We start from the raw sequence: 14,852 nt of genomic DNA, 5'->3' as shown, positions 1-14,852 counted from the left end.
GAATGTCAGTGGTGCCTTGGAAACTAAAAAATAATAAAATTGAAATTTTAGTATTAAAAAGATAGTAATTGTAGTAAAGAATTTATTCCCGGGTTTCACAGTAGCTTAGACCAAACTGAATAGAAAATTAGTAAACTGGAAATCAGGTCAAAAGGAAATATACAAACTGAAGTGTAGTAAGTAAAATTATGGAAAATACACGTGGAAGAGACATATAGGTCACACAGAAAGGCTATAGAACAGAATTTATATATGATCTCAATTGGGTAAAGCAGTACGCAGAGACGTGAAGCAGTGAATAAAGATACTAACCCTGAGGGGTGATGCTTCGAGGTATACTTTAGTCACTTCCAATTTTTCTGCCTTTCCCTCTCAAATTTATCCATGCATACCATAGCATTTCTCAAAACATTTTTGGAAAGTACTTGTTTCTTTGGCTAATAAATGTTGCACAAAGAAACAGTTCTGTGATCCAACAAGTTTGGAAAATATTGTGTTAAATATTTTTAACACAGTCAGTGTAGGTATTTTCTTTGTTTTGTTTTGTTTTTTGGTTATTGTTGTTCATTTATCTATTTGTTCATGGTTACTGGACTTCTCAGAGTCTTCATGGAAAGCAATGTTTCTGAGCCTATTTGAGCAAGAAATCTTTTTGTCACAGAATGTTTCATAGGACCAGAGTTCCAGGTAACAGTCCTTGGAAAATATTTGTTTAGAGGGGAGAAAGAAACCTAATATCTTTGACAGGTGCCAGGCCCTATCTGTCACATCTACTGTCCCCTGCCTGGACCTGTGTTCCAGCCATTCTGCCCATTCTCCAAAACCTCCAAATCTCAGGCTGAAACACCCCACCTCGGCTCCCTATCCTTTTCATCAATTATCAAACTTCTACTCATGCTTCCAAGATCCAACAGAAATATGGTCTCTGCTGTGGAGCCTGGCCCACCTCCTCGTTGCTCCTTCAGTGTTTTGAATATGTTTCCAGAAGTACCTTATAGCATCCTTGTCTTAGTACTTGCCTCTTCCTCACCAGACTAGGACTTGGATTATTTATGCCTGTATCTACAGGACCTAGCATTAGGCCTGATTTATACAGTAAGCATCAATGAATGTTTGATGAATGAATAAATGATGCCAACAACATAGGCATACTTTCTTTTCTCCAACAAGACAACAGATTTTTTTTCTTTTAAGGGTCACACCCATGGCATATGGAAGTTCCCAGGCTAGGGGTTGAATAGGAGTTGCAGCTGCCAGCTTACACCACAGCCACAGCTACACTGGATCTGAGTTCCATCTATGACCTATGCTGTAAGTTGCGGCAATGCCAGATTCTTAACCCACTGAGCAAGGGCAGGGATCAAACCTGCATCCTCATGGATACTAGTCAGGTTCTTAACCCACTGAGCCACAGTGGGAACTTCCAACAGATATTTTTGATGTCGTCTTTATTTCTTCCTGCTATAAAGACAATATTTGCTGATTGTAGAAATTTTTTAAAGTAGAGGAAATTATAATTAAAAATTACTTATCATCTTACTACTCAGAGATATCCAACGTTAACCTGTTAAGGTATATCCTTCCAGGCTTTTAAAAATGAATGTATGCATATTTTATAAAAACTGGACTGCCTTTATACACTCAATTTTATACCTGGAGTTTTTTCCACCTAACATTATATCATACTTTTCAATGTAATTAAATACTACTTCAAAACATGAAGTATTGGTTGCATGGTATTTCATAAAGTTGACATATATGTAATAGCTATTTCCAATTATCCTTTGATGAATATATTTGAACATAAAACTTGGTCGCTTCCAGGATTTGTTGTTAGGACAAAAGTCCTAGAAGTGAAATTTCTGGATCTGAGTATAAAAACATTGTGAAAGTTCATGATAAACATTGTTATATGCTTTCTATTTGTTGGTATTTTTATTAAATAAATCTTATGTGTAAAATTCTTAAAACCTTATTGGCACATAAATGTTTAATAAATAGAGCCGTAATTATTAGTTTTATTGCTCTTCATTTAACATGCATATGGGGTAACTGCTCTGTGGAAGGCACTGCTCTGGGAAGGTAGAACTAATGATGTTCTTTTCAGCAATGAATTGAGTGTCGGTCTTACTGCATCCTTCCCAGTATTGAGTATTACTGTTTTTCTAAACTTTGCTAGTTTGATGGTAAAAATGTTATTCCAGTGGCTCAACTCATATTTATTAATAACAAAAGCAAACAATTTTTCCATATAGTTATAGCTTGACAACATCTATTTCATCTCCTCCCCTTTTTGTACCTGCCACTATTTCTTACATATAGCTAGTCTGAATCCATCAATCCTCCCACTCACTGGCTTTATTTTCCCTCTCTAGTTTTTCCAGTGGTGTGTTCACTCCTTCATGCACTAAAATATCCATTGAAGGCCACTATGGAAGAAGCGTAGGGTGAGATCCTAGGGATACAGCCCTCAGCTGGACATTCATGGTCGCTGCCTTTTGGAACTTGCTGTCTATACAGAGAACTCATGTTTAAATGCATGCCTTCACTGTCATAGGAGAGAAGCACAGGGTTCTTTGGAAGGCTAACTCACTCTGGAGGCTCAAAGAAAGGCCTCTCTGAGGAGCTTCAGTTTAAGCCAGAGCTGACGGATTAGCAGGAAATCAACAGCATAACAGGATGGGATGGAGGTGGAGTGCAGTGCAAGGGGTGGAGAGAAGGAATGGCCTACATAGAAGCCCTGAAATGGAAAATAGTGTGGCACATGCAAGGTAAATACAGAAGCCAGACTACATAGGGTGAGGGGAAGAGGAGCAGAGTGAACTGAGATGAGTCTGGAAAGGTCAGTGGCGCATGTTCACACCTGGCCTCAGCCATCCCAGCTTCTCTCTAGTCTGCATGTCTGAAACACGCACGCAATGGCCTGTAAGATAATGCAATATCACTCACTCCTTTATCCTCCCTTCGCCAGGAATCCTGTGATGTCGGTGCCCTGTCCATCCCCAGATAACCTAATACCATGTGTGACGTTTCCAGAGGGTAAGGCTCCTTTCTCAAGAGTCAGCCACAGGTCATCCCCAAAGCCCATTCCCTCCATCTCAGTAAAAGATCCTAATGGCTCAGATACTCTTCTTTGGTTAACCACTGAGACTCAAGACCAAAACAGAATGAAAAGTCTAAAGTGCCTGGAAGACATTTCATGACAGGTCTGCCACCAAGGACTTGAATAAAGTTGAGATTTGGGGCTAAGGGAGGGGGGGTGTACGGTTGCTACCGGGTCATGTGAGTGAGTGTCCAGGTCACTGACTGCATAATGAGTCCTGTTCTCTTGTCCTCCAGCTCCTCTTCCATGGCTTCATCCTGGAGCCCTGCCCCAGCCCATCACCTTGAGAAAAGCCTTCTTCACGTCCTTGTTCCGGAGGCTGTAGATGATGGGGTTGAGGAAGGCAGAGATGACATTGTAGAACAGGGCTAACATCTTGTCCTCTTCCGGGGAGGCCTCTGAGCCAGGCTTCATGTACATGACCATGGCTGGCACACAGAACATGGTCACCACGGTGATGTGGGAGGCACAGGTGGAGAAGGCCTTCCGCCGCCCGTGGGCGGAACGAATCCTCCCGACGGCAATGAAGATGTTGATATAAACGACAAGGATCAGGGAGAGCGGAACCAGGATGACACTAAAGCCAAGAATGAAGTCTACCTGGTCATTGAGTGAGGTGTCCGCACAAGCCAGCTTCAAGACTGCAGGGACCTCACAGAAGAAGTGGTTGATCTTGTTGGGGCCACAGTAGGGCAGGCGCATGGCAAAGACAGTGTAAACGAGAGCAGAGATGATACCCCAGAGTCCACAGAATATGACCAGTACCCAACACAGCCATGGGCTCATGATGACCTTGTACCTGAGTGGGTGGCAGATGGCCACATACCTGTCTATAGACATGATGGCAAACAGCCAGGACTCAGTGATGCCAAGCACCAAGAAAATGTACATTTGAGCTACACAGCTGGCAAAAGAAATGGTCGTCTTTTGGCTGGCCATATGTGCCAACATCTGGGGCATAGTTGTAGTGGTATAGCCCAGATCCAACATGGAAAGTACGCCAATAAAGAAGTACATGGGTATGTGGAGGTGCGAGTCCAGGAAGATGAGACTGGTGATTAAGCTGTTGCCCAGAATTATCAACAGGTAGGTTATCAGGAAGGCTGAGAAGAACAGAGGAGTGGTCCCAGGGCTGAAGGAGAAGCCCAGAAGGATGAATTCAGTCACAGAGGACTGGTTGGACCCTTGCATTGTGTTCTGCTTCTAAATGAAAAAGAAAGGACCCATTCAGACAGAGAACTAGGAAAGCTATCCCCTACTGAGCGTTACTAATAGGGCTAGGATAGTGGTTATTGCCCAGTTGTCATGAAACACCATGATCTCCCTCGACATGGAAGGTCATTTCACCTGCTCTTACCCACTGCCACCTCTCCTAGGACATTTATGAAGAGGAAAAGGCACCCACATTGCCTCTGGCCGACCAGGAATTACCCGTTTTAGCCTCGGTCTCCTCATCTGTGAAACGAAAGCACTGGCCTAGGTGTTTTCTGTCAGGCCTTCGCATCCCAATCTCCTTTAGTAAAAGGCAGCCAGGCGCTCAGAGATAAACATCAGCATACAGACCCTATGCAGTTCGTCAAATTGCAGTGGGACAACCTATTTGGTCCTCTCGAAGATGTCAATTAACTTTTCCACTTTAATTTTACCGTCAGTTTGCCCCAGGCCAGGATAGCGCTCTGACCACCCACTTTCCCATCACAGACTAGGGAGCGTTAGAAGGGACACTGAGCTCTAAGTCCTGGCTTTACGGTTTACTAAGTGAAGGACCTTCAGTAAGCCCTTTGCCCCGCCCCCTACTCCTTTGAGACTACTTTCTTGGGTATAAAATGTGGATAATTGTCTCTTTGTTACAAGTTTGCTACTAGGATTGAACGATGCATGGAAAGCTTAAATTTTTTGGCATGAAAAGCTTCATATGGAAAACCTGAGTGATAGATGCATAATAAATGTTAGTAGCATTTCTGGATGGTTCTCCATATATAGGACTGAGATTCAGATCCAAGCTATGCAAGCAAACATCCCAAGAATTACTTCACTATACTTGATGCCCTCAATCAATTTTCATTCTCCCAAATGTCTGTGCTGTTACTTCTCCCCGTAAAAGCCAGCATTTCATTAACTCTTTTGGTGTCTGACTCTTGGTTCTTTTTCAACTTAACCTCCCAGAGCCTCCATTTCTTCATGGAAACAGGGAGAGGACAGCTTCACTGAAGAGATATTATGTGCATCCTTGATATTTAGGAAATGGGGAGCAACCTGGATGCTGTCAATATTATTCCTTCTCCGAGAGCCAATTTACCTGACCCAACCTGTTACTGAGTCCAAGCTCATAGTGCTTGCCACACGACAAGGCAATTGAACGACAAGGTTTTGGGGCAACAAATAGAAACTTCATTAGGAAAGACAGCAGATAGAGAAGACAACAGACTAATGTCTTAAAGAACCATCTTCTCCAAGTTAGAATTTCGGCTTCTTTATACCAAAGGGGAGGAGGTAAACTCCTGCTTCTAGCCAGGAGGGGATGTGTTATTTTCTTCCATCCTGCAGTCTCGCACAGGTGGGCCTGCTCAGATGTTCCCTGTGAGCTAAGCAGAAGTGTTTTATTACTTGGAAGGCAGGGTTCCCAGAGGTGAGCTATTTGTCTAATTTAAGCTTATGGGCAATATCCCTTTAGTGATTAACTTGTAATGGGATACGAAGGACATTCCCTTTTACAAACCAACTTGTTCTCCAACCTGTTCATTCTCCTCTGGACGTCAGGAAGGAGTCTTCACAAGAACCTGTATCTCCATTCTATACCTCAGAGGGTTTCTTGACTTTGGCCAAAGGGCTGCACAGAGTTTGAACATCTTATGTGCTGTGCACTTTTCTAGGACCTTCACAGATGTGATTCAATAGGCAAATTCCTATGATTAAATCCCTACCTTTCACCAAAGGGTCTTTGTAGGTCTCAGTGTGCCCTCAGATTGGCCTCAGTTTCTGCATAAAGTGTTATGGTATTGGGGCAGGTGATCCGGAAAGGATACGAAGTGCATGGCAGCGTGGAAAGGGCATGGGGTTTGGAGACAGTGGTTCTGCTGAATTCTGGCTCTGGCTTTACTTGCTATGTCACCTCGGGTTGTTAGCTTACTTCCTAGACTTCGGTTTCCTCAACTAAAAAAAAAAAAAACAGGAATAAAAATACTGACATTTCAAGCCTTCTTCCTGAGAAAAATACCAAATATGAGATATTCTTGGGGCCAAGAGTGGGGAAAATGCCCTACCGTTTCTAACTTCATTTTTTACACTTATCCAGCGAATGCACTTGCTCTTTAAGAGTCTAATGTTGAGCCATCAGGGGAGGCTGGGGGAAGCTGGAACCCAGTCTGTAACCCAGCAAAGTATGCGCAAGGATGCTATTTCACACCTAGGACTTTGGGTTGGAGACTTGGGCTCCTTGAACTCCTGGGTCCTCATCATCCTGCCCCTGACGCTCTTGAGGGTAAAACATTTCCTGGGGAAAAGTTGCCCGACTCTCAGGAATAGGAACTAGAAACCCCATGTGAGGGATAACGAAGGGCAGCATCATTTTCTACCATGTGAACCGTGCCTCTGTGCCTACATTTGGGCCAAAATTATAGAATTCAGGTTTGGGGTTGTACCTTACAATGGACTGTGGCATTCGTTCTCTCTTTGAGGCTCATGATGACTCTGAGAAGTAAAGGATATGGATCAGAACTTCCATCTCACAGATGGAGAATCTGAGTCTCAGAGTAGAAATGTACTGGAGAAACCGAATCTCACTCATTCTTTTCTAACAACAAGGTTTCCCTGGGGCAGAAAATTCTCAGCTACACAGAACTCAACTAAAGTCCTCAATATGCAGAAATGTTTTCTGTCCTTGATTCTCAGTGGGGGAATGGCAATCATGAGAGCAAAGAATCCTGTGTTGGACTTAATTTAATACTATGGCTATATGGGTATAGATGTGCACGCACACACTGAGTAATCAATGGCAGCTCTAAGATCACTGCAGACACAGCAGTCGGAAACTTGGGACAATAAAGGTATTGTTGAAAAGGTGGCTCTTTTCTCATCCCCCCTGCATCCCATCTGTTCCCAGGTTCCACTGCTGCCACCTCCAAAATGCCTCTCACCCCCATTCTTCCCTCTCCAATCCCACTGCCACTGTTCTGTCCAGACACTCAGTATCTTCCTCTCAAACGGGCTTCATCTCAGTCCTCCAGCTGGATCCTGACCCAGTTCATTCTCTCCCCTGGCCTTCAGAGGGCTCTTGCTAAAACAAAAATCTGACTGTGCCACTCCTGCAGTCCTTCAGTGGCTCCCTTGTCTTTTGGGGAAAAGCCTAAGAGAGTTAGACTAGTGTAACCCGGCTTTGCTCCTTAAAGCCAGACTCGGCTTTGGTTGCCAGACTCCATGGCAGGTCAGACACTGTAGGGAGATCTTTAGCTGCTGCAAGGGCTGAAACAGAGCATTACAGTGGCCTGAGATGCCAGATGCTGAGAGAAGACCTAGGCAGGAGATGTATCCTAGGTCACAGTGGGAGTTTATTGCAGAGTTGAAACTAGGACCAGAACTCCAGGCTGCCAGCTGACCAGATCCTTGGGCTCTGTCTTAGCTCAAGGCAAGCCCAAGCTAACTTGGAAGTCCTACAGGTCAGACACAGCCACCATGAGAAGCTTAGCTTCACTGTGCATAATTTTATTATTTCCCAGTATAACCTTCTTATTTTATACAGAGCATGGCACATAGCAAGCCCTGAAATATGCTTACTGAATGATCTACAGACCAGGAGACCCCGGGAAGCCAGAAAAAAAAGAGAAAGGAAAGAACACAGACATTCTCTCTCTCCGTAACTTTTCTTTCCTGTTCCTCAGAGATCTGCAGAGAATTACCTGTGTGTGGAGGTCACGAGTCCCCAGGAGAAATCAAGGCACAAATTGACTGAAGGAGGAAGATTGGGAGAGTTGGCACCAAGCATTCTGAATCTCCTGCCCCAGCTAATACTAACAACAATAATAATAATGCAATATTTTATATAATATATAATAATAATTATAACAGCTTACTATGTGCTTGGTGCTGTAGTATGTGCTTTACACGCCTTATTTTATTGTATTTTATTTTACTCCCATAACTGGGGTGGTAGTTGAAAGATGTGATGATAAATAAGGCAGCTTCCATCAGAATGGACACCTTCCACAAGAAACAAGAAAAGCTATATCGGAATGGCTACATATTGAACATGAGCCCTGCACAAAGCAACCCTGTGAGGTGGGCATTATTACTATACCCATTTTTTCTCATGTTATTTTTATTTTTTTAATTTCTTTTTATTTTTTAAATTTTTTTGTCTTTTGCCTTTTGAGGGCCACACCTGTGGCATATGGAAATTCCCAGGCTAGGGGTCTAATTGGAACTACAGCTGCCAGCCTACACCACAGCTCACAGCAATGCGGGCTCTTTAACCCACTGAGCAAGGCCAGGGATCAAACCTGCAACCTCATGGTTCCTAGTCGGAGTCATTGCTGCTGAGCCATGATGAGAACTCCTCTCATGCTATTTTTATTTGTTATTAAAGTTTAGTTGATTTACAATGTGTTAATTTCTACTATATAGCAAAGTGATTCATATATATATGTGAATATATATGGTCATATATGTGTGAATATATATATTCTTTTAAATATTCTTTTCCATCATGGTTAATTATAGGATATCGACTATAGAGCCCTATGTTATACAGCAGAACCTTGTTGTTATCCATTCTATATGTAATAGTGTGCATCTGCTAACCCCAAACATACCCATTTTACAGATAAGGAAAGAGTCACACAACTTGCCCAGGGTCACAGCTGCAGCCAACTCCAGAGCCTGTGCTTAAAACCACTAGGCAAAAGCTGCCTCTCTGAGCATCCCTGACAAGAAGGTGGTTGGACTGACCTGCTTGAACTCGGGTCTTTCCTTTCTCCCCCACCACTTACTCACTCACTTGCCCTTTCATTTCCTGCCTCCTCCAGGGTAGAAGCTGAAGTGAAAGGGGCAGAAGAAGCAGAAGTTGTGGCCAAAACATCAGAGCAAGTGAAGCTGGAGCAGGCAGCTGATCAGACCAAGCAGATGTGGGGAGGCAACAGTGTCAGGCTGCTGGTGCCCCCTCTGCGCACAGTGACACAGTCTGGCTCTCCCTGAGCCTGCATGTCCCCTCTGACCTCCACACCATGGCTCCTTCCCAGCGAGCTGCCTGAGGGGAGTGGCCATCGTGATGGGAAGTCAGAGGCCAGGCAAGGTGCCAGAGCTGGCCCTTTTCCATATGCCCTTCCCCTGCTGTGTCCAGCAGCTCCTGGAGTCCTCAGTGCTGTCTGTAAAGAGGAGGAAGTGCTGGCTCTGGGGCACAGGGTAACCAGGGCATAGCCTTCTCTGAGGGCCTGGGGTCTGCTATGTCAGGGGATGGATGGGGTGAGCCAGGGGAGCCTGGCAGGATCCTGAGATCCTGGGAGACTGAGGATAGAGCAGGTGTAAAGAGGGATCTAGGGTGGAGCTCCCCATCTAAGAGCAGCAAGGATGGACTAGGGCACAGACCAGAGACCCAGACCAGGAGGAACAGAGGCACAGAGGCAGACCAGGAAGGATCAACATACACAAATGGACACACAAGGAGACAGGCAGCAAAGAGTATCACTAGACTAGAAAAGGTTGGAAACCAAAAACAGAATCCAGGGGTCAGAGAGGCCCCAGGAGCCTGGGCCCAGAGAGCAGGCATTGGCTCTGATGGGCCCCTAGTGAATGGGCCGGGACTGCTCCCACCTTCACTCATCACTCCTGCCAGAGCACAGCCCGTGTGGATGCCTGAAACATGCAGCCTCCCCAGACACTGCAGGCAGATGCTGCCTTCAGAGTAAGACTCTGTCCCCGCCCTGGTCTTTGCCTTTCGGCCAAGGAGGGTTACCCTTGTCCCTCCCCCCAGATCTTGTGTCTGGAAGGGGCCTGAGTCATCTATGGCTGATACTCAGCTGAAAATATGGTTGGGCCCAAGTCCAGAGCAAGCAGCCACAGAAGACTCAGGCCCCTTCCAGACCCACAGGGCATCAAAGTTTTGGGCAACAAATAGCAACTTGATTAGGAAAGACAGCAGATAGAGAAGATGGCAGACTAACGTCTTAAAGAACCATCTTCTCCAAGTTAGAATTTCGGCTTCCTTTATACCAAAGGGGAGGAGGTAAAGTCCTGCTTCTAGCCGGGAGGGGATGTGTTATTTTCTTCCTTCCTGCAGTCTCTCACAGGTGGGCCTGCTCAGGATGTTCCCTATGAGCTAAGCAGAGTAAGACTCTGCCCCAGTCTTGCTTTGATATGCTCCATGTCGCAGGTCCCTCTGTGAGCCCTCAGTGACACCCCACAGATCCGTTCTGGGCAGCATGAGAGACTCACCAAACCTAGGAACTGGAGGCAGTCCAGAAGAACACAGCCCCTACCAGGGAACACATCTTCTCTGCAGCCTCCCCGGCAAAGGGTGCTCCAACGCCTATTCACATGCTCCCCTGGGACAGGAGGCTCATTACCTCTCAAGGCAGCTTGGGTAGACTTGACTCTGCCCTTCATAAAATCCTTTCTCGTACTGAGCTAAAAGTAAGTTCTGGTCCTTTATGACATCAGTGATATGTTCTCTAAAGCACTCCTCTGCCCCACACCCTGCCCCTCCACTCTCCCACCTCTCCTCTGTCCTCCAGGGTCCCCAGTCTGCGTGACGATGCAATAGGCCCTACCTGCCTTGCCTTTCCTTATGAGGATGTTTGGGGCTGTCTGGGTCACCCTCTCTCCCTTGATAAGCCCTCATGCCCTGGTCCTGCCTGTTTTCCTTTAGCAGGATTGCTACTCCCATCTCGTGCTTCTAATGCCAGGCAGCAGCCCCGTCAGGCTTTCCACTGACAGCCCAGGGAGAGTCCCACCCTTCTGCTCAGCAGCAAAGGTCTCCCAAGGACAACCTCTGGGGAAGCAACTGGAGCACAGAAGGCCCAGGGATTTGTCATAAGACTTGGTCACCGTGACCTGGCCAAGCCATTTAGTTTCCCATAGGCTTAGCTTCCTCTCTGTAAAATGGAGCTCTGTTCCCTATATCATAACAATACTTCCTAGTGGGTTTGTTCATTTTGAGTAGTCATTATGGGCCAGACATTTGATGTCTACCAAATCCATGCAGCATTATTATCTTCATTCTATAGATACCAAAATGGAATCTCAGAGCACCAAGTAGTCTGAGTGGAGCTGGGATTATGCATGCAGTTTTGTCTGACCACACAGGCTGTGCTCCTAACCAGAGCTGAACCCAGTGTCGTGATCCGGCAGAAGCCAGACCAGAGGCAGAGAACCATGCAGCCTCCTGGCTGGGAAGGACAGTCACATATGGAGTAGGAAGTCACTGGCTGATTCACTTTAGACACAGCTGAGGAATGTCTGTGAAATATTCATTTATTTAAAGTGTAGAGTAACTGTGAGTTAAGGGAGGTCCGTTTCCCTTAACTCCACTTTCTCTCAGCCTGAATACAAATGTCTTGTTTGCAAAAGAACAAGCCATCTTGACACCACAGGAAAAGGCTCAGAGAATCACAGGGGTCCTTCCACAAACATTATCCATCATGAACTAATACAAATAGCTGCTTACCTCAGGACTTCTTGTGAAAAAATTAACTCCTGCAGAGGAATTGTAAATGCCTAAGGCTAATTCAGGCAGGAAGGTGCAATACGCTATGTTTATGAAGATTAAATGTCTTAAGGCGGGTAGAGCACTTTGACAGTACCGGGGATATGGAAAAATGTTCAAAAACATTAACTGCTTTTCTGTTGGGATAAAAACAAATCTGTTTTTCTAGATAAGATTCTAGAAATTCTGGGCAACAACAAAAATTAACTCCTGCATATCTAGACCACTGTTAGCTGGGCTTCCTGGATTTTGCAGCAAATCCTAATGTATTAAGTATTCTGCCTTTTGAAAACTCAACATTATACAATAAGCATCTTACCCCAATCTCAAACCTCCAGCCTTGAGAACTGTGAGAAATAAGTATTTGTTATTTAAACCACTGAGTCCGCGTCTTCTGTTACAGCATGTCTTGCATGTAGGTCTTTAATCCATCTTGAGTTTATTTAGTGTGTGGTGTGAAATGTTCTAGTCTCATTCTTGTACACGTAGCTGTCTAGTTTTCCCAGAACCATTTACTGAAGACTGTCTTTTGTTCATTATACATTCTTGCCTCCTTTGTCATAAATTTATTGACTATAGGTATGTGGGTTTATTTCTGGGCTTTCTATTCTGCTGCATTGATCTGTGTGTCTGTTTTCGTGCCAGCACCAGGCTGTTTTGATGACTGTCACTTTGTGGTATAACGTGAAGCCAGAAAGTGTGAGACTTCCAGTTTTTTTCTTTTTCTTTCCCCAAACCCAAGATTACTTTGGCAATCCAGGGTCTTTCGCGGTTCCACATAAATTTTATAATTATTTACCTCAATTAAAAATTGTTTTAAAGATCTACGACTATACTGTACAACATTTACTGCATGTGTCCTGAGTAAGCCTACCCCAGATCAGGTAATGACCGGGCTCACAGTCTCCTAATCTAGGAAACCAAACAATGTCCAAACTTAGACACATTTCGAGAGTGAAAGAGAGTGTTTTAAAGAATTACAGGAGTTGAGTGATCTGCAATAGGCATAAACCATAACAGTTCCATGAAAACTGGAATACGAGATCACCCGACCCAATCCTATCTTTGGCTGTCCTAAAATCTCCCCACAGTTGGGACCAAGTGCTGTAGCTTATACTAGTCAGCTCTAAAACTCTGCGTTGCCTGGATGAATGTGCTACATCTCTGGGGACCTAAGCAGTCCAGTCCTTTGCTTTGAGCATCCAGTCCTGCTTGACCACTGGCTTGTCCAACTTCAAATTCTAGTTATGCCACAGGATATCTTTGGTTTTGCCTGTCCTTTAAGATGATGTGCTCTTTCTGGGACTCCTCACAGTTACCAGGACTCAACCAGCTCTGTGCTCAGTTCCCATCCAGTGGCTCAGGCCATGCTCCTGCAGACAAACACCCTTTGACCTCTAAGTATCACTTGATCTGGATTCTTCATCGCTGACCTCTACCAAGGTAAAAGTATTCTCCATTGGCCTTAAGTCCCCCAGGGCCCAAGCTGGACTTCACCTTGCCCTGAATTTGACCTTCATCACCACATCCTTCAGGATTTGAATTCTACCTTGCATGGCTGGACCATCTCTCATAGTTGGTCAGTGATTTCCATTCATGAGACAGACTCCTTTCCAGTGAGCCCTACAGCACTTAATTAGGCCATGTGCGTCTGCTGCCTTTCTCGCCTAGAATTCCAAAAGGACCCAAGATGTACCTTGTTGGGAAACATGTCCTTTAAGTGGGTCCAAAGGAAGAGTGTGCATCTGTCTTGGCCTTTGACCACCTGGCTCCTACACTTAACCATTCAGATATTCTAAAATTTGACTACATACACCCTGTAAAATAGTATTGCACTCTGGACATAGAAATGCTGCAGTAGGAGTTCCCATCATGGCTCAGCGGAAACAAATCTAACATCCAAGAAGACGCAGGTTCAATCCTTGGCCTCGCTCAGTGGGTTAAGGATCTGGTATTGCCGCGAGCTGTGGTGTAGTTTGCCAGTGTGGCTCGGATCTGGCATTGCTGTGGCTGTGGTATAGGCCAGTGGCTACAACTCTGATTTGACCCCTAGCCTAGGAACCTCCGTATGTCATGGGTGAGGACCTAAAAAGATGAAAAGAAAAGAAAAGAAAAGAAAAGCTGCAGTAGAATTACTTGAAATCTAGATCCAGGTTCAAATTCAGACTCTTCAATTTATTTCCTGTGTAATGTGAACAAGCCACTTAATTTCCTCCAACTATTTGGGCCTCCTGAGCTATCAAATGGCTTACCAACCTTGTGAGGATTAATTATGCTATGTGTAACACCCGGTGATAAGAATAAGTGTTCAATAGCAGGTGGTTGTTACTACAGTAATAGGTTTGGTAACAGTTATACTACAATGAGGTGTATGGCCTTGAGTAATAGTAGGTTTCAATAAATGGTAGTTACAAGGACACTAATAAATATTAGCAGCATTTATATTATCTATATCCAAGCCTTAGTTTTATCTCTGCCAGAAAAGTGGCCTTGGATAAGATGCTTAAGGATATAAAATGCAAACTAAAGTTCTTCAGAAGGAAACAAAGCACATCTTATTATATCATCACTGAGTCACACAGGATATGGCCACTCAGCCATAAGACTCCTCCCTCCTCTAATTCCCAGTAGGAAGGAATTTCAGTCCCCAAATGGAAACTGCAGAAGGATGCCCAGCTCACTAGCTCTAGGGGTTGAGCCCAAAATGTCTTGGAGGAATTAAGCTTTCTGTCTGTGCCCTCCATCCTGCCCAGGGGCTCTGTGTTGCACTTACCAGCATGGACATGGGATTTTTAGGGCTTTGGGGGGAATGGAAGTCTACTCTCCAACCCCATTCTGATGCAAAAAGGTCTCCTGGGTCTGCAAGCAGAAGCAGGAAGCCTCTCCCCCCAGGGCTGCTCTACAACTGACAAACTTAAGAGAGGCACAGATGGCTCTAGTAGGGCCACCTTGCAAAGAAGAGGGGAGAATTGCTTTCTACTGTACTGCATGAGACCAAGAGAAACCAGGCTGATGCTGCCACAGGAGTGAAGGAGGCTTTGAAAACAGGATGCT

At 44.9% G+C, this 14,852-nt stretch overlaps 1 protein-coding gene across 1 annotated transcript; it reads right to left on the bottom strand.

Moving 5' to 3' along the window:
• Positions 3,356 to 4,294, bottom strand: LOC100737941 (olfactory receptor 2A12-like). The gene has a single exon (XM_021097630.1). The coding sequence runs from the start codon at positions 4,292 to 4,294 to the stop codon at positions 3,356 to 3,358; it is 939 nt and encodes a 312-aa protein (XP_020953289.1).

Source organism: Sus scrofa, chromosome 6, assembly GCF_000003025.6.
Source record: "Sus scrofa isolate TJ Tabasco breed Duroc chromosome 6, Sscrofa11.1, whole genome shotgun sequence".
Taxonomy (NCBI): Eukaryota; Metazoa; Chordata; class Mammalia; order Artiodactyla; family Suidae; genus Sus; species Sus scrofa.
This window is presented reverse-complemented; position numbering and strand designations above follow the sequence as displayed.